Raw genomic sequence first — 17,728 nt, 5'->3', positions numbered from 1 at the left:
GTCTCCCAACAACCTGGGGAAGCTGCTGGCCAAGCTCTGGGATGCACAAATCAGGCAGTGCCCCATTTCTTCTAGAGGACATGGCAGGAAAGCAGCTCCTCCTAGAGCCCAAGTTCCCAGGGGAACAGACCACTGGATGGGCTGGAATGGTCGAGTCCAAAGCCCTGTGGTTTATTGGGGGCTGGGGCCAAGTGAACCGCTCACTTGGGTGAGGGGCTATGTGTCACAGTCTTCGGGGATGGCAGCCGTGATGATGAGCGAGGGCTCCATGACGCCCGCACCTGTGAAGCTCTCCTCAGCACACAGTCTCTGGCCAGGGAGCTGCGATGCCAGGCCACCATGGGCCAGTGACTCCACGATGACCTCAGCTGAGCCCACCTCCAAGTCGGGGGGCGGCTGGAGCGCCACCACCACCATCTTCTCATCCTCAATGACCAGGTTCCGGAGCTTGCGCTGCCTGGGGTTGTAGTTCTCCACCCGGTCGTGGATCTCCATGTGCCTCCGCAGGTGGGCCTAGGGGTTAGGGGGGCTCAGGCTGGGTGCTGAAGGAGGATGGTTCAGGAGCCCGAAGGGGCTGGAGGAGGCAAGTCAGCCCCAGGCCTACCTGCCTGGTGAACTTGTAGCCACATTCGGTGCACTCGAACTTCCTGACCCCCTTGTGTCTCCTCACGTGCACACGCAGCTGCTCCACGGCTGCAGGAGGGAAGGGCCGGGGTCAGGGGAGGCAGGAAGTGGGCGGGCTTGGCCCTGCCAGCTTCTCGGGCAGCACCCTGAAGTCACTACTGCCCGGGGCCTTCGGGAGCCTCCAGCCCCTCCCTGCTGGCAAGAGAGTTCTGCTGCCAAGGGGCATGTGACAGCCACTGCTGCACCCAACCTTTCCCGGGGAACCCCTCCAGCTCTGACCAGGGGAAAGGGCCTGGCCCTCTCTCCGCCCAGGGTAAGGCAGGGCAATGGCCTTCCACAGGCCAGGTACCTTTGAAGGTCTTCCCGCAGATCTGGCAGAAGTGGGGCCGGCCCTCCTGGTGGCGGCTGGCCACGTGCCTCAGCAGGGGCCCCTTCTCCGTGAAGCGCTGCTCGCAGAACTCACAGCTGAAGGGCCTCTCGCCAGTGTGGGTGCGGTTGTGCTTGTCCAGGCTGGCTGTGGGGACAAGGAGCGGGGCTCAGCCGCCAGGCCTCAACCCCAGCCCAGGGAGGGGCCGGCCTGCCTCACCTTGGGTGCGGAAGGTCTTGCCACAGAGGTGGCACTGGAAGGGCTTCTCGCCTGTGTGCGTGCGCAGGTGCATGTTGAGATTGGCCTTCTGGGTGAAGGCGTGGCTGCAGAACTCACAGACGTACGGCCGCTCGTTCCTGTCCAGGCGGGGACACAGGCGTCACCGAAAGAAGCAGTCCCCTTGGTGCCCCTGCAGCTGGGAACACACCTGATCCCAGAGCCAAGGATACAGGCCAGGCTGAGGCCAGCCTGCCTGAGCTGTGAGAACAGAGTCGGGCTGCCCAGGGAAAAGAGGGCATGAGCTGCATCCCGGGAGCTACGGGAAACCAGGACTCTGCCCAGGGAGGCCCAGAGCCTCATTCTGCCTGAATCCCCGCCTACAGCCTCCCTGCTTGGCAAGCTGTGTCATCCCTCAGGTCCTCCCTCCAGAAAGGCTACAGGCTTTGGACACAGGTGGGGGCACTCTGGCCCCTGTGAGTGGCAGCAGGCCGGGCCTGGGGAGGACAGTCCAGGGAGGATAGCCCCGGGGTACGGCCCCGAGGAGGACAGTCCAGGGAGGATGGCCCCGGGGTACAGCCCTGAGGAGGACAGTCCAGGGAGGATGGCCCCGGGGGACGGCCCTGAGGAGGACAGTCCAGGCAGTATGGCCCTGAGGACGGTCCAGGGAGGATGGCCCCAGGGAAGACGGCCCCGAGGAGGACGGTCCAGGCAGGATGGCCCTGGGGAGGACGGTCCCACCTATGCTTGGCCTTGATGTGCATCTGCAAGCCATTCCGGCTTGATGCCCGGTGCCCGCACTCCTCGCACACAAACAGCTTCTCCCCACGGTGCTTGAACGCCTCATGCAACTGCAGCTCCGTCCGGGACAGGAAGCACTTGGCACAAGTGGGACACTAAGGGACAGAGGGGGCAGGGCCAGAGTGAGGAGCAGGACTGCCCTGGAGTCCCTGCCCTGGGAAACCGCATAGCCTGCCTGCTCTAGGCCAGCCACACCACCTCCCTGGGCTGGCTCCCAGGATCGCAGAGGGCCCGGCCCCCATCCTTGGCGCAGGCTGGCACTTACCGCATGGGGCTTGGGGGCTCCATGCAGCTTGATCATGTGGCTCTGAAGGTCCTTCTTCTGCATGAACTGCTGGGAGCAGGAGGAGCACTGCAAGACAGGTTCACGGTCACCTGTGACCGTAGAAGCCGCCAACAACACTGGAAGCCGGGTCACCCCCAGGTCTACTGGGGCAGGAACCCAGAGGCAGGGCCCAGCCTGAGATGCTCCTCGACCAGGTGTGAAGGCCACACCCAGGTGGAGGCTGAGGTTGTCCTCCAGTGAGGAAATCCTGCCCAAAGACACAGGAGCACTGGGCAGGTAGGGAAGGGAGGCTCCAACACCTTCCCACATGAAGGGCTAGGCGAGGCGGGTGGGGTGGATATCCTGGGGCCGCCCCTCGGCCTCCAGCCTCGGGGACAGGCCGAGCCTGACCTTGTAGGGCATCTCTCCCGTGTGGGACACCATGTGCACCCGCAGCTCCATTCTCCGGCGGAATGTCTCCTGGCACACGGAGCACGTGAAGACCTGGCAGCGTGAGGGGCAAGCGGGGCCGGCATTAGGGGGGGGAAGGCCTCTGCCCGGGCTTCCACTTGCTGCTGGCAAGAGTCTGCCCAAGGGGGTGGGGGCACTATGGTGGGAGAGGGTAACACAAAACCTGCTTGCCCTGACCGTGACCATCGCTGAGTGCTGCAAGCCCACCACACCAGACTGGGAGTCAGATCAGGGACAAAGGCCGACTGGCCTTACCTGTGACCCCCACCCTGACTGGTGACCAGCCTCTAGGAAGCAGGGTTTAGCCCACCAGGGGGATGGGGGGAGGTGGCCAGGTGGCCTTTCTCAGCACCTACCCTCCTTCTCCAAAGCCCAGGAACCCAGGCAAGCAAACCCAAGATACCTCCTACAGTGTCCCTCCTGGGCTCGTCCCTTCTGCCCTTGGGACTTGTGTCCCCACTGTCATACCAGGGAGTGGACCCGATAACATCCAAGGACCCTGCGGCTCTCAAGTCTACAGTCCTGTCAAGTCAGTCCCCTGGGGGCCCCTCCCAGGTGGAAGAGACAGAAGCCAGCGTGCGCCTGCCCAGCAGGACCCTGGCTGGCCCTCAGGTACCTGTTCTGAGCGGTTCATGCAGTTCCGGGCTTCATGCTCCAGGAGGTTCTCCTTCCGGAAGTAACACTTCCCACATTTGGGACACTCAAAGGGTTTCTCCCCAGTGTGTTTCCTGCTGGGAGAAGCCACGGGTTATGGAGGCTGAGTGGACTCGCCGCACTCCCTCACACAGGGCCCGCTCTGGCACCTCTGCTGACAGTGCTGAGCTGCCCGGGCTGACGCCTGAGGCTCTCCACGTGGCTGGTGAAGCTGTGTGGGGTGCGTCCAGAAACCCTCCTCCCTCCCAGAGACTCTGCAAGGGAGGGCACAGCTCCCCGCCGTAGGGGACACCCCAGAACCACAGGCCACTGGGAGGCCCAGCTGCAGTGTCTCTCCAAAGGCAGAAACAACCTCTGGGCCCCGACTCCCTGGAGAAACCTCTCAGCCTGCCTGGGACTTATGCGAGCTCGGCCTTGGAAACCATGGCCACAATCTGACCACCTCGGCTGGCCTCTGGGCTACTACCCATGTGGCCACACCATCCCCAGGCCACTGCCTGGGCCTCCTACCTGGCCCTGTGCTCCACGCAGGCCTCCCAACAAGTGTCCACTTTAGGAGTCAGATGGACCCTCGGGGATAACCAGGTCTCATCACCTACTCAACCCTCTAACACTTGGCATCTGGCCCCAAGAAAAGCCTGCTGCTGCCCCTTACCTTGCTGCCTCCCTCCCACCCCAGAGCCTCTGCTCCAGCTCCCCTCCAGCCCAGAGCTGCTCCCCAGCCATCTGCAAGCTTCCTCACTTCCTCTGAACCTGCTGGGTAGTCTCCTGTCTTTACAATTGCAACCTGACCCGACCCTGAACTCCCCAGGTCCCCCTCCCCAGCCCTCCTGTCCTTTTCTTTTTTCCCATGGCACTTCTAGCCCTTCAGCACACTGCAGAGTCTCTTATCTGGTTGTTCAGGGTCTCACCGCCCTGCTGGAAGGCGAGCTCCACAAGGCCCCTTTGTTCTGTTCATGAAGGTATCTGAAGCGCCCAGCCACCTGGCAGACAACTCACTGAATGAACTAAGTGAACCCTGATCTCAGAGCCCAGAATGGTGCGGGAAGAGCACGGACAGCCTGCCACAGGCACTCTTCTCTCATCCCCTGCTGATACACTGACTGTCCCCCGCCCGCAAGACCTGTTGGCACCTCAGCTGGCACTCCCTCCTAGTTCTTAGGTCAGTCCAGTGGCCTGCAGCATAAGGACGGGGCTGGTACCTGCACCCAAGCTTCACCCTAGGGAGTGTGCAGGCAGGCAACAGGTCACCCCAGGGTGACTGGCCCAAAGGCTCCACTGGCAGCAGCTGCCCCCAGAGCAGGGAGAGCAAGAGGGCTCTGTCCTCAGTTCCAACTTCATTCAGTCATCTGGGGCCTCTGAGAGTGTCATAGTGAGAAAACGTGCATGGCCCAGCCTGGCTTGGCAAGACATTGCACCAGGTGCTGTCTGGGGCTGAAGAGGGGCAGGAGGGGAAGGCGTGTCACCTAGCTGCCCTCCCTGCAGGCTGTAGGAAGAGCAAGGCCTCGGGGGCAGTGCCTTCCACAAGGATGCACGGGATGAAGGAAATATTCCAATACTCCGCATCCATGCTGTGGCCTTCATTCAGCAGCCGGGCCGCAAGTAGCTACTGAGCACTTAAAATGAAGCTATCATGACTTAGGAATGGAACTTAATTAATTTTAATTACTTTTAAGTTAAAATAGCTTCCTGTGGAATCTGATTACCTTTGAGAAATGGAGTATCTCCTGCCACATCAGTAAACAAGGATGTCACAGGCACCAGTCATTGTAGCCCTCCAGGAAAGCCAGTGAGCCCTAAGGGAACTCAGGAGAAGAATACCTGCTATCTGCAGCCATCAAAATGCAGCCACTTCCTGAGGTGAGCCCCAAGGACGCTCAAGATGCGAAAAACACAGGATACTTGTCCCAGAAAGCTGAGGTGCATATCCAAGGAGTGATTTCAGTGAGCCCAGATGCTTACATCTTCCCATACATAGAAAAGTGCAAAATTCCTTAACTTGGGATATCTGGTTTTCTCTAACAATAATCTTTTGATGTTCAGACTATATACCCTTGGTTGCAAAAATTTTTATATAACCTGGCTCCTCCCTTTGCTTCCTTGGAGCAGTTCTCTCAGGGTTACTTGAGATGCTGCTGCCTCCTGGGCTTGAAGTCCTAAAAATTCCCACGGAATAAAAGATAACTCTCAACTTTTAGGTTTTGAATATTTTTTAAGTCAACACCTTACTGGACACAGCAGCTTTAGACAAAGGGTCCCCAGTGCTCTGCTGACATCTGAGATTTAACCTGTCTGCAGAAATGCAGGCGGCACCCACCCTAAAGATGGACATCTTCGCCCCAGGCCTACACTGCCAGGCTTCAGAAACACCTGCGGTGTGGGGTCAGGCTGGAGCCACACTGTGGGCCCTCAGGCTGCTCTCACCTCCTTGGGAGAAGCCTGCTGGAGGTCAAGGTCCACAGTGGGTGGAGCCTGATGCTAACAGCTGCTTCAAGCCACTTCAATCCTGTTAGACTCTTTGCGATCCCATGGACTGTGGCCAGCCAGGTTCCTCTGTACCCGGGATTCTCCAGGCAATAATACTGGAGTGGGTTGCCATGCCCTTCTCCAGGGGATCTTCCATCTCTTATGTCTCCTACATTGGCAGGTGGGTTTTTTACCACTAGCGCCACCTGGGTGTCCCCAAACCCACTCCCAGCAGAGAGCTCACAGAAGGGGGAGGAAGAAGGAAGCTGTCCAAGGTCAGAGTCTCACTCCCCAATGGTCAGAGGATACCAATGCCAGGCACTGTGTGGATCTGAGGTGGCACCCCAGCCCCCTACGTGGGTCGCAAGTGGGGAGTGTGGGCCCCCTCCCCCCAACACAGGAACAGCAGATGGTAAAAGAAAATAGAAAAACAGAACGTTTACCTGTTGTGGACTTTTAGGTAATATTTGCTGAGAAACTTTTTATGACATGTGGGGCATTCAACTGGCACCGCTGTACCTTTTCTGTTCCCAGCAGGCTTGGCTGCCAGGGAACCTGCACTCCGGGTTGGCTCGGCAGCACAGGGCTTTCTGATTACATTTGCTTTCCTCTTGGTCGGAACAGTCTCAGTTTCAGAAACATAATCGCCATCCCCGTCGTCCTCAACTTGAACTACCACCTCCCACTAGAGCAGAAGAGGCAGCAGGAGGGGGTGAGGTCACCAAACTGAATCAGCAGGGGTTTTGGGGATGGGTCTACAGGGTGGCCAGCTCCATCCAGTTTCATCCCAAGTCCCAACCCAGGCCTGTCCCAGGACCCGTCCGTTCCTTCATCAGTGCCTGTTTCCTTCAAGGTCCCAGGGCAGCAGCAACAACCCAATCCCAGGTTTGAGGGCAGGAGATCTGTTTGTGGGTAACTGGAAGTCCGCCTGGATTTCACTTCCCTGGGGAAACACCTAATGCCACCCCCATCGGCCATAAGAAGCTGCCAACCACAGACACAACTGGCAGGAAGGTCAGCCTGAGGCTGTGGGATGGAGCTTCCTGCATTTGGAGACATCACATCCATCTCTGCAACCCCATGGACTGTAGCCCATCAGTCTCCTCCATTCATGGGATTTCCCAGGCAAGAATACTGGAGTGGGTTGCCATTTCCTTCTCTAGGGGATCTTTCTGATCCAGGGATTGAACCGCATCTCCTACCTTGACAGGCAGATTCTTTACCACTGCACCACCTGGGAAGCCCTATATTTGGAGAAAGCCTGTTCTAAATCCACAAAACAGACTCTACCTTTAGGTCCAGATTACCCCTGAAAAGTATCAGTCCCTTCTCCCCATCTCCCCTTCTCCAACACCCTGAGCACAGTACCTCATTAGTCCCGCCCTGCAGCTGGACACCTTCAGCTTCGAAGGGCCTTGGGGGCACTTTGCAATCCTCAGGCTCCTTGTCCCCAGGGGGACAGAGCTTCAGGGCCTGCTTGAGTTTCCCACGGAGAAAGGACGGGCTCTCACTCTGAGCAGGGAGGCCAAGCCGGGACCTCTGGGGACTGAGACTACCGCTGAGCTCCGAATCCCTGGGGATTTGACCCAGAGTCCTTGAAACTTCCTCCTTCTCCACACCCGCGGACTCCTTGGGGTGGCTGTTCACATCCCGGGGGGCAGGTTTCCCAAGTCCACTCTGGCCACTTGGTGGCTGTCCCACCGCGGGTTTGGGCTTGAAGCTCTGGCACAACTCCACAGCCTCTGGCACTCGCAACTCCCTGGCTGCCAGGAGCACCTGATCCCGGTTCCCCGAGGTGAGGGCGAGGTGGCCGGTGTAGAAAAAGTCCAGCAGGAGGCCAAAGATCTCGGCAAAGCCCGCAGGGAGGACGACACTGCCCCCTGAGCCATCCCCGTAGAGGCTCTGGAAGAAGTGGCTGCAGCAGGCAAGAACACTCCAATGTGCCTTGAACACCAGGCCCCCCACATCCAGAGTGGCATCGCAGTACTGGCCCCTCTCCCGCTGCTTGTTGAGCTCCTGCAGAACCCTCACGCTGTGCTGGACGAAAGAGCCGTCCATGGTCCCTCTGAAGGGAAGAAACACGGCAGTGACACTCTGACCAGTCCAACCCAGAGGCAGCAAGAGAAAGGCCCTGGAGCTGAGACCAGGGTAAAGGGAGACAGATTCTATTCATTCACGTTTATTACAACCAGGACTTAGATCAAGGTTAGAAGGTGCAAGTTGAGGCAGGAAGGGACTGAGAGCCTCCCTGGGGCGGGGTCCAAGCAAACAGGCCATATCGCCGGTGGGCAGAGAGTGTGGGTGAAGGGGGTGCGGGAGGACTAGGTGGGGACACAATCGGGAAAGGGTGCCGGTGGGAGGAAATCAAAAGTTTGGGAAAAGAGGCGCTGAATCAGCGCGAACTTATCAGCCTGGCAGAGCGAGAAGACCGGAGGCAGGGGAGGACAGCGGCTGCAGACAGGTGAGAGGAACCCACGCCGCGCCCACACGTCTCGAGCAGCCGGGCGGAAGGCGGCCGCGGTCACACTCCGTCAGCAGTCACGGCGGCCCACAGCGCCCCCTCCCTCGTCCCTTGCCCCTCGACCTCCTCACCCTGGTCCATGCTCCCTACGCATACCCCTCCAGACCCGAGCCAGGTAGCCCACACAAGCCCACTGACCAACTGCCCCGGCCGTACGTGCCCGGCGAAAGTGCAGAGACGCCGCCGTCGCCGCCGCCGGACGTGACGTCAGGGCGCGCCGGCCGGGGCGGGACGCCTCGGTGGGCGCAGGCCTTTACCTCCTGCCCCTGGAGGTATCTACTACATAGATAGCAGCCAATGGGATAGAGAGAGAGGTGGGACCAGTCCAGTTCCCCCCGCCCCCCGGCATTGGGCCCGCCTCCCTGGGTTGCCTAGCAACGCCAAGCTGGACAGTCGGTCTCTTGCCCGCTGGGAGTTCCGAGGTTCCGCCTGCGGTTAGCCGGGCCGCACAGCGCCCTGAGGCTTGAAGAGGCAGCGCTCTACCGTCGCCCTAGAGAGGAAGCGCAACGAAGACGCACATTTCACTTTTATTGGCAGCCGGCGCAGCTCTGACTGAGCCCTCCCGTGGGTTTACACTTCGCACTCCAAGGCTGAGGAGCCTCCCGGACACCCCAGGTCCTGGACGCCCCGGTTCCACCTTCGCCCCTGAGTCCACCCCTCCAGGCTTGACCATGCTCGATCCAGTGGTCAGGTGGAACCACAGCGCCTGGTGTAGTCCTGGATGGAGGCCTGGAAGTGCTCTGTGCTGTTGAGGTCCGGGCGGCACAGAATCACGTAGCACTTGGGGAGGAAATAACCGCTGAAGCAGCCACTCAAGCTGCTCAGCATGGCCAGCGCGTTGACCGCGGGCAGATACTTGCCCTGATAGATAGTGGCCATGGTGAAGAAGGCGATCCAGGACACGAAGTTGAGGAGCAAGCTGAAGGTGACACATTTGGTCTCATTGTAGTTCTCTGGCAGGTCCTTGCCCAGGTAGCTGCAGGCAAAGGCGCTGACAGAGAGGAGGCCATTGTAGGTAAAAGCCAGCATGAAGCCCAGTGAGTTAGCCTCTGTGCAGCCAAGCACCACCAGTTGAGGGAAGTGTTTGTATTCCCTGGTCGGCAGTGGGGTCCACACTGCAAGCCAAATTAGGCAGATAAGCAGCTGGGTTGTTGAGCTGATCATCACAAACAGGCCAGCACCATGGTTTTGGACCCACGCACGGAAGAAGGTGGGTAACCTGGCAGAAAACTTGAAGATGAAGACAAGTTGGAAGGAGCGGACCGTCAGGCAGGACAGGAAGATGGCAAAACCGAGGGAAAAGAGGCCTTGGCGCAGTAAGCACGTGGGCAGTGTGGGCTCCCCAAAGAAGCCATAGAGGCCCCAAGTCCCCCCTGCCAGGGAGCCTAGCATGAGGAAGCACAGTCGGCCCCCAGCTGACCTCACCACAGGGGTGTCTAGGTGCCAGGCAAACAGGCCAGCAGTCCCAGCCACCACCACCAGCAGCATGGTATTAGCTGCCAGCAGCACCAAAGAGACTGGCTCGTGCCACGTCAAAAACACCACGGTGCGTGGGAAGCAGGTCTGGCTTCTCTCAGGTGCCCACTCTTCTTTCCCACAAGGCCGGCATCTATAGGGGTCTGGAAGAGAAGATGAAGAGGGTTCCTGAGAGCCAGGTGAGGACAGCAGGAAAGGGAGGCTGTACAACCCTTGCATTGGAAAAGCCCCTGATGCTGGGAAGGATTGAGGGCAGGAGGAAAAGGGGGCGACAGAAGGTGAGATGATTGAATGGCATTATCGACTCAAGGGACATGGTGGTGGTGGATTAGTCGCTAAGTCGTGTCCAGCTCTTGCGACCCCATGGACTGCAGCCTGCCAGGCTCCTTGAATCCATGAGTTTGAGCAACTCTGAAAAACAGACAAAGGGAAAGACAGGGAAGCTTGGCGTGCTACAGTCCACAGGGTCGCGAAGAGTTGGACACGACTTAGTGACTTGCACAATAATAACAACAACCCTGCAAGGTGCTGGTGGGGCTGTAGCACAGGAACTGGGCTCTGCCAGGCACAGCAAGATGAGGGTAGCCCTGAGTGACAGCCCCCAGGCCATGTGTTTCCTTAATATGCCTGTGTTAATTACAGATCATGGAGACACTTGGGTCAGTTCTGTGTGACTCCTGATCCCAGAAGGAGTTGGCAAGCCAAGAGGTCATAGAGAGGGCTTTACCCTGTAGCTCTGCCCGCACCACCCTGAGGCTGTGATCCAGGGCAAGCAGCCAGCCCCAAAGGAAGGGCATTTTCATCTCTCCCACGGCTCCTCTCTCCCTAGCCAAGTCCACCTTCTTGAGCTGCCTCTCTGTGGTTTCTCTGAGTTGAGTTGATTCCCTCAGTATGGAAGAGATGCATTCCCACGCCCACCAAGATGGTAAAAGAAGGCATGTGGCCCCTGGAGTCCAGCTCTGGGCTGAGCCCCTTAGCTACCTCTGTCTGCCCTCTGACCATGACCTTGCATCGCAGGATGGAAGAACTTTTTGTCCTGCCGCAGTCATGCTAGTGTCTGCATTCAAGCCAAGCTGTTCAAGGCACTGGGTGTCACTGGCACGGTCAATAGATGGGATTTCATACAGATAAAATGGGAAGAAAAAAGAAAAAAAAAGAGCAATATGGGAGGGTACAAAGGGAATGAAACACATCTGTTTGGATAAAGATGCTGAGTTTAGGATAAAATTGTCTCTGTAGGTGCAGGGGTTTGGAGCTCTCTTAAAAAGAACACAGCTAAATATGAGGCCTTCAACTGCTTGTTTCTTTCTGCTTGATCAGAACGTAGGTCTGGTGGAAGGTGTCCTCCAAACTGTCCCTAACTGGCAGCAAAGTGACCAGAGTCCTGGTTCTGCACACGTGTGGCCCAAGGGAGGTGCTTCCATCTGCTCTACAGACCCTAGGAGTGCTGGTGGTTCACCCATTAATCACTGGTCACTCACCACTCTTATTGAGGAAGGTCCCGGCCTCACAAGGCACACACTCAAAGCAACAATGGTGGAAACCTATGATCACTCTCTGGTGGCCTTCAGGACAGTCCCTGGAACACACAGACGTAGGCACCTGCAAGAAGCCATGGTGTTCTGCAGCCATGTGGAGATGTCATATCAAGGGACCCTCACACATGGGATGGAAAACGGGGTCTTTGGGCATCTGCCCTCACAGCTCACTCCCAGAGCAGAGCCCCTGGTCATGTGAACCAGCAGCAACTGGGCATCTGTCTGTCTGAGCCCTGGGAGCCTCCCTGGCAGGGCTGGGGAGAGCCATACAGCCTGATACCTGGGATCCAACCTCGTGCTCTGTGTGAGCTGTGTCAGCACTGCCCCCAGGCTTCAGGCTGCCCATCAGGCAGTCACGTGGCTAGTGACCATGTCCCTGTTACCTGGCTGGCGTTTCCATGCCACCGGATTTTGGTCGTATTTATGTCCAGCGACACTGAAAATGGAGAGGAGGAGCCGATGACCCTGAAGGTCCATTTGGGGCCACTCCAGTCCCAGGCGATTATGTCATAGTTGCTGAGGGTATTGCCATCGTCATTAAATGTCACAGTGTTTTTGTGTAAAAGGAAATTCACCTTGCGGATCTGCTCCAGAAGCTGAAACAAACAGGGATAACGGAGCTGGTGCTGATGACAGCAGCTGCTCCTCCTGGGTCCTCCCATACCCAGATGGCCCAGGAAGCAAGTGCATGGGACCTTGCTGAGCTTCTACCTGGGGCATTTCAGCCCACCTGGAAGTTTTGGTCCCTTCCTCAGCCCCCCTCCCCTCCTAGGAGGCCCCTTGACCCTCCTAACCAGCCTCCTGAGTGAGAAAAGTCTCTAACAAGGCAGCCCTTTGCAGAGCTTTCAAACCCTGGATCCGAGGCCTGGTGGGTGGGTGGAGCCGCAGCTCAGAGAAGACCAAGACGAGTCTCATAGAAGGGATCAGCCTCTAGCGGTCAGCCTTTGCCCCCCACACCCAGCATTTAGGGTGGCTGAAGAGTAACCACGCTGCCTGCCTTAGGAAGGCAGATAGTGGGTGCCAATGGCTGGTAAGTGCCTTACCTGCCAGGGGTAGACCCAGCCCCTTGAACAGGCTCCAGAAGTGCAGCCCAGGAGCTGGTGGAGGCCATGGGCCACGGCGTAGACAGCTTGGTACGCGTTGTAGGCAGAGCTCATGGAGAACTCTGCTAGCGTGGGCATCGCCTGTGCCGTGAAAGCCCAGCATTCTGTACACAGCTGGTTGCTGCTGCACCAGGAGCCCTGGGGGCAAGGCCTGAGAACTCCTTTGTTGGCCCGGACATAGGCCTGTTCAAACTCCTTCAGGCCAGGGACATGCCTGTGCGGGATGGCCACACCCAGCACTGTGCCGATGCCCTGGATCCCGGGCAGACTGTTGATGTGACTAGAGATGGCCCAGTCTTCTGTGGCGATCCACACCTTGGCAGTCAATTTGGCCAGCACCACAGACTCAAAGAACACCCTGGCCACCTGTCTGCCGGAATAAACCACTACGACGGTGGTCCTGGCTTGGACCAGGCAGCGTATCATGCTCTGCATCCGCTCGTCGCCCGGTCGGGCGGAGAAAGGCACAATGTCCCTGAAGGCAACACAGATGCCCTGCCGGGTGACCTGGTACTCCAGTTCCTGTATCCCTACCTCCCCGTAGTCACCTTCACCACCCACGATGGAGATCCAGACCCACCCGAACCTCTGCAGCAGCAGCACCAAGATGTCCACCTGGTGCTTATCACTGGAGATGGTGCGCAGAAAAGAGGGGTAGAGCCTCCTCGCGTTGAGCACCATGCTGCTGGCTCCATAGCTGACCTGTGGAGTTCAGTTCAAGTTAAGTGGCATCAGCCTCGACTGAGGGCCCCCCAATGCCAGCCCTGTGCTGGGCGTGGGGACATGGGAGTGGGAGGGGAGGGAGAAGGGGGATGGAGATGAGGTTCTGGCCTGGGGTCTCAAGCAAAGCATTGCTAAGTTACCCGTGGAGAAGGGGGCAGGTCTCCAGAGAGAATTCTGGGAGAGAAAGGAGACTCTGGCCTGTGGACAAAGTGAACGCAACCTGCAAGCAGGGAGTGAAATGGTATATGTGTGGGGCCCTCCAGGGACTTCCACTTGGCTGGAAAGCTGGAGGGCAGATGCAGGAAGGAGAGCATGAACCTGTGTGTTCCGTCAGGGCAGGAAGCCTTAGCCACTACTTAGCCCCTACTCAGCCTAGCTGAGGTGCTAGGGCTTTACCCCAAGGCCACAGGGGGCCCCTCAGCGTTTAGGCAGCAAAGTGACATCAAACTTGTAGGAATGCATCTCTGATCAATGAGGAACCTGTTTAAAAAGGTTCAAGGCCAGAGTCAGAACTCCTAGGAGCTGATGGAATCATCTAGATGGGAGAGGATTGCAGTCAGTTAAAGCTGGGGCAGTGGCCATAGGGAAGGGATGGACCTATGTGGTTAAGGGGCCGCATGGCAGAGGCTGCAGTGATGGGCTAGATGTGGAAGCAGGCAAGGGAATGCAGCGGGCACTGACTTCCTTGGAGACAGTCACTCTGTCACACTCTGTCACCCCTCTGGGGTGGGGGGTGGATGTAGGAAGACAAGAGGCTTTTGTTATGGAGGAGGTAAGTTCATTTGGGGCCCTGGTGGCTCCAAGAAGTGGAGGCACTGGGTGAGCCTCTGGAGACAAAGCTGGTTCTCAGGAGTGGAGATGGAAGGTGGAGATGGGAATTCAGCCAGGGCCTTCTGCTTGCCTGAGAAGGGGTGGGGTCCTAGAGAGTCACCTCATTCTCAGGGGGGGATGTAGGGGGGAGCAGAATTCCCTAAAGGAAAACGAGAAGGAAGTGGCACAAGGGAAGAGGAGGTCATAAATGCTGGGAGAAAGTGTCCAAATAGTCAAATGGGTTGGAGACCTAGTGGTCCTCCACCAGTCCTTCTCAGCAAGACCTTGCTGGTTCTGCCTTGGGGTGGTCACCTGACCCATCTCCAACCCCTACCCAACCCACAGTCACCATCTTCAAGCACTGCTCAAAGGACAGAGCCCAGGGTCATGGAGGGAGGAGTAAACGCAAAGAGAGAGAAGCAAGCAGGAATGGAGACTGCAGAGAAGTCTCCTTGGAAGGGGGAGTCAGCCAGGCTGAGAGGAGAAGAGCCCGGAGGATGGAGGGGGATAGGGCATGTGTGTCATCAGAGGAGGCCCAGGAGAGGCTGATGAGCAGAGGAGGGGACTGACACCACACCTCTGAGCCTGAGCCTGGAGGAAAAGACGGGAGGAGGAGGGTGGGGTAGATGTGAAGCCTGTGGGGTGATGGGCAGCAGCCGGAGAGAGATGAGCAGAGGTTTCCAAGGAGAATGGACTTTCCTGTGAGCACAGAAGCAGGGAGATCTCAGTAGCAGCACTTGGAGAAGAAGGAACTCCAGGCAAGTGACTCAAGAGCAGTGACTGCCCAGGAGGTTCTGAAGTCCAGACCCACCTTGGGCACAGCAGCTCCTGCACACCCACCCCAGCCCATGCTGGACTTGCCAGGAGGGGAGATGAGCGAACTGCTAGGGCCCCAGCTTACCAGGGGCACCAGGAAGGGGCTCAGCAGGGCTGCAGTGGTGAGAGCGTGGCTGGTGATGTCAGGCCCGATCACCGCCACCATCGCAGGGGAAAAGTGGGCAGGGTCTCCCTGGATCTCCACATAGCGCCTCCCCAGCATGCTCAGTATGCTTAGCGTGGCATACATGTTGGCTGACTCTGAGCACACATCGTACAGCTCGTACCCCAGGGTGACATTGGGTAGCAGGGCGGTGGAGTTGTTTATCTCCTCGATGCTGAATCGCATGGCCTGGAAGAGGTGGTAGCCATGGCCGTTGAAGCTGTTGGACCTGTAGGGAAAGCCAGGCTGAGAGCTAAGGACCTCTGGTCTCCGGGAACCCCAGGCTTGGAGGTAGAAAGGAACCTCTGAGGTCATCTGTCCAGCTCCTACAACCATGACCTCAACATGGGCCCTGGACCATACACACAGTTCTGTTGACAGGCCTTGGGAGAGGTGAGGGACAAATTGGAAAAGTACACATACCACGCCCCCCCATAAGCATATTAGGATCAAAAGACTCCCAAGTCCTGTAGCAGAGATATCTTCTATATTAGGGTTCTCCAAAGAAACAGAACCAAGATGAGACATATATATACATCTATCTAGCTATCTAGCTACCTACATATACACAGAGAGAGAGGGAGAGAGCGCAAACAAAAGAGAGGACTATCTTTTCCCCAGGGATCTCCATCTTTTCTCTTAAGACCTTCAACTGATTAGGCGAGGCCCAACTACACTATGGAGAGCATCTGCTTTATTGATTTAAATGTTAACCATGGCTAAAACATTAACCAAATCACAGCAACATCTAGACTGGTTTAACCAAACCTGTCATGATTGTGGTGGGGGCCTGTGTTCCTCATGGCCTGTCTGCGAAACACAGACACGGGCACACTAGGGCCGTGACTCAGCCCTGCTTGAGGAGTGTGCCAGCCTGCTCCTTTTCCCAGCCTCCCCGCCTCTTGGGAGGCTCCCCCATCATTCCTACCACTTCTGTCCTTGAGTCACTGCAAGGAAATGTAGTACCTCCTGCCCCCGACAGCCCTTCAGTCACCTGAACTTGTTTTTTTAGGTATCTCCTCCCCCCTCAAGTCTCCTCTTCCCAGGCTCCCGACTGTAGCTCTTTGGGCCAGTCCTCCCACGCCAGGCTTTCTAGAATCTTCCTCCCAGGCTGGCTGGCAGGTATGCTACATATTTGGGGCCACTGAGCCATGAGACGTCCTCGAACTGACCAAATCTAATACTATCCCCTTTATAAGAAAAGCAGTTGCTTTCTTTTTTTTTTTTCTACCTAGACTGTCCACTTCAGGAAGGCACCAACCTAAGTCATTCAGGCTACTGAAGCATCTTCTGCTATACGTCCCCATTTCCCTCCCCCTGGAGAACCATACTTGCAATCTGAGAGACTAAGGAGTGGGAACTGGGGAGGAATGGGATAGGGAAGGAGTTGGAATGCTTAACCTTTGCCTGCTAGTTACATTACAAAGTCAGGAAACAACTGATCTGGAACTATAATTCAAAGGACTCTTAACAACCAGGACAAAAGAATGTGTAGAAAGTGCCAGGGAAAGTCTAGCCAGCACTTAAAGGTGGTGGCTTGGCTGTAGGTTGGGCAGGGGTTGGAGGCAGTCCAAATGGTCACTCCAGAGATAGAACCCACAAGGTCTTGCAGCGGCAGGCTGGCAGAGGACCCGAAGGCACAGGCCCCCCCAGGTGACAGTTCTGCTGACCTCTCCCCCACTCACCTGTCACAGAAGGTCACCGTGGGTCTTCCTCTCGCCTCTAGAGGGGCACTGTGGAGAGGGAACATGCCTGCAAGCAGGTAATCCCCAGGGAGGCTGAAGTCGGGGGAGGACGGGGTGTTGTGGCAGCTGAAAGCCCAACAGCAGGAGAGGCAAAGCTGCAGGCCGACCAGGCGCACCCCCCAGAGTGACATGCTGGCCAGGCAGCCCTGTGCCTGGCATGGCCACGCCACACCCTGTGACCAGGTTGGGCCGTTTTTCAGAATGGTCAGCAGTTGCCCAGATGCTTCCCAGTTTCATGCCTATGAAAGGGGGCGGGATTAGAGCCCAGTTGTAGGGCTGTTTGCCTCTGCCTTCCGGGCCTGTGGTCCTCCTCAGGAACTGGGCAGGGTGAAGGCACAGGTGCAAAGCAGGTGGAACCCACTGACCCTTCCTCTGGACGGTTGTGGGTTCTCTTTGCTCTGGTGCCTGTGGCATTACCTGGTTAAGACAGGAATTTGAGGGGGGTCAGCTTCTCTGGGGGCCTTGAGAAACAGAATGTGAAAGGTTGCTCTCAGCGAGCTGCAGGTTTTAGAATCGTTTACCTGGGCCTCAGTTTACCGAACGAGACAAGGCTTTGAGTTATACTTGTGACCCACACCAATCCTCAGTCTCCTGAAATTGAAATTCTGAGTAAATCATCCCCATTTCGCCTCCTTATACACAGTTGCTCCCTTCAGCTCAAAGACAAATGCATGCAAACGGAGGGTATGCAAACAGACCGGTTTTGTTTAAAACGTCAATCCTGGAGCTTTTTCAGTCGCGGGCGGGGGGGAAAGTCCTAGCTGGATTTCCGGAGAGGTGGCCCTGGACTTGGGGTATCTGACTTTCCCTCTCCACGCAGCCGGGGTGAGGCTTTTGCATAATGTAAATGGGGCTCTCGTTGGGACTGCCTGGCCGGGTGTCGCCCAGGCTGTCCCTAGGTTCCACCGCCTCCATGGGCCCGAGCCACACAGGCGCCTGCGGAAGCCAGGGTGCGCCGCCAAGACCGCC

General features: G+C 57.5%; 2 protein-coding genes across 5 annotated transcripts; both read right to left on the bottom strand.

Annotated features, from left to right (window-relative positions):
* Nucleotides 1–150: 150 nt before the first annotated feature.
* On the bottom strand, nucleotides 151–8,592 carry ZBTB48 (zinc finger and BTB domain containing 48). 4 transcript variants are annotated; one of them, XM_020887026.2, is made up of 11 exons: nucleotides 8,524–8,592; nucleotides 7,233–7,929; nucleotides 6,308–6,549; nucleotides 3,361–3,475; nucleotides 2,685–2,777; nucleotides 2,274–2,360; nucleotides 1,949–2,103; nucleotides 1,211–1,347; nucleotides 974–1,138; nucleotides 605–693; nucleotides 151–513 (listed from the first exon to the last, which is right to left on the bottom strand). In XM_020887026.2, the coding sequence occupies exons 2-11, from the start codon at nucleotides 7,920–7,922 to the stop codon at nucleotides 217–219; spliced, it is 2,070 nt and encodes a 689-aa protein (XP_020742685.1). In that variant the 5' UTR covers nucleotides 7,923–7,929; nucleotides 8,524–8,592; the 3' UTR covers nucleotides 151–216. The 4 variants fall into 4 exon arrangements, with proteins under 4 accessions (XP_020742685.1, XP_020743440.1, XP_070330317.1 ...); XM_020887781.2 differs by having other exon boundaries at nucleotides 8,482–8,563; XM_070474216.1 differs by having other exon boundaries at nucleotides 8,457–8,534.
* A 308-nt stretch (nucleotides 8,593–8,900) lies between these two features.
* On the bottom strand, nucleotides 8,901–17,704 carry TAS1R1 (taste 1 receptor member 1). Its single transcript, XM_020872204.2, has 6 exons — nucleotides 16,700–17,704; nucleotides 14,937–15,243; nucleotides 12,443–13,204; nucleotides 11,783–11,995; nucleotides 11,343–11,463; nucleotides 8,901–10,004 (listed from the first exon to the last, which is right to left on the bottom strand). Exons 1-6 carry the CDS (start codon nucleotides 16,888–16,890, stop codon nucleotides 9,073–9,075), a joined length of 2,526 nt encoding a protein of 841 aa, XP_020727863.2. The 5' UTR covers nucleotides 16,891–17,704; the 3' UTR covers nucleotides 8,901–9,072.
* Nucleotides 17,705–17,728: the final 24 nt, after the last annotated feature.

Source organism: Odocoileus virginianus, chromosome 11, assembly GCF_023699985.2.
Source record: "Odocoileus virginianus isolate 20LAN1187 ecotype Illinois chromosome 11, Ovbor_1.2, whole genome shotgun sequence".
NCBI classification, from domain to species: Eukaryota; Metazoa; Chordata; class Mammalia; order Artiodactyla; family Cervidae; genus Odocoileus; species Odocoileus virginianus.
Note: the sequence above shows the minus strand (reverse complement) of the source record. Positions and strands in the feature narration are given on the sequence as shown.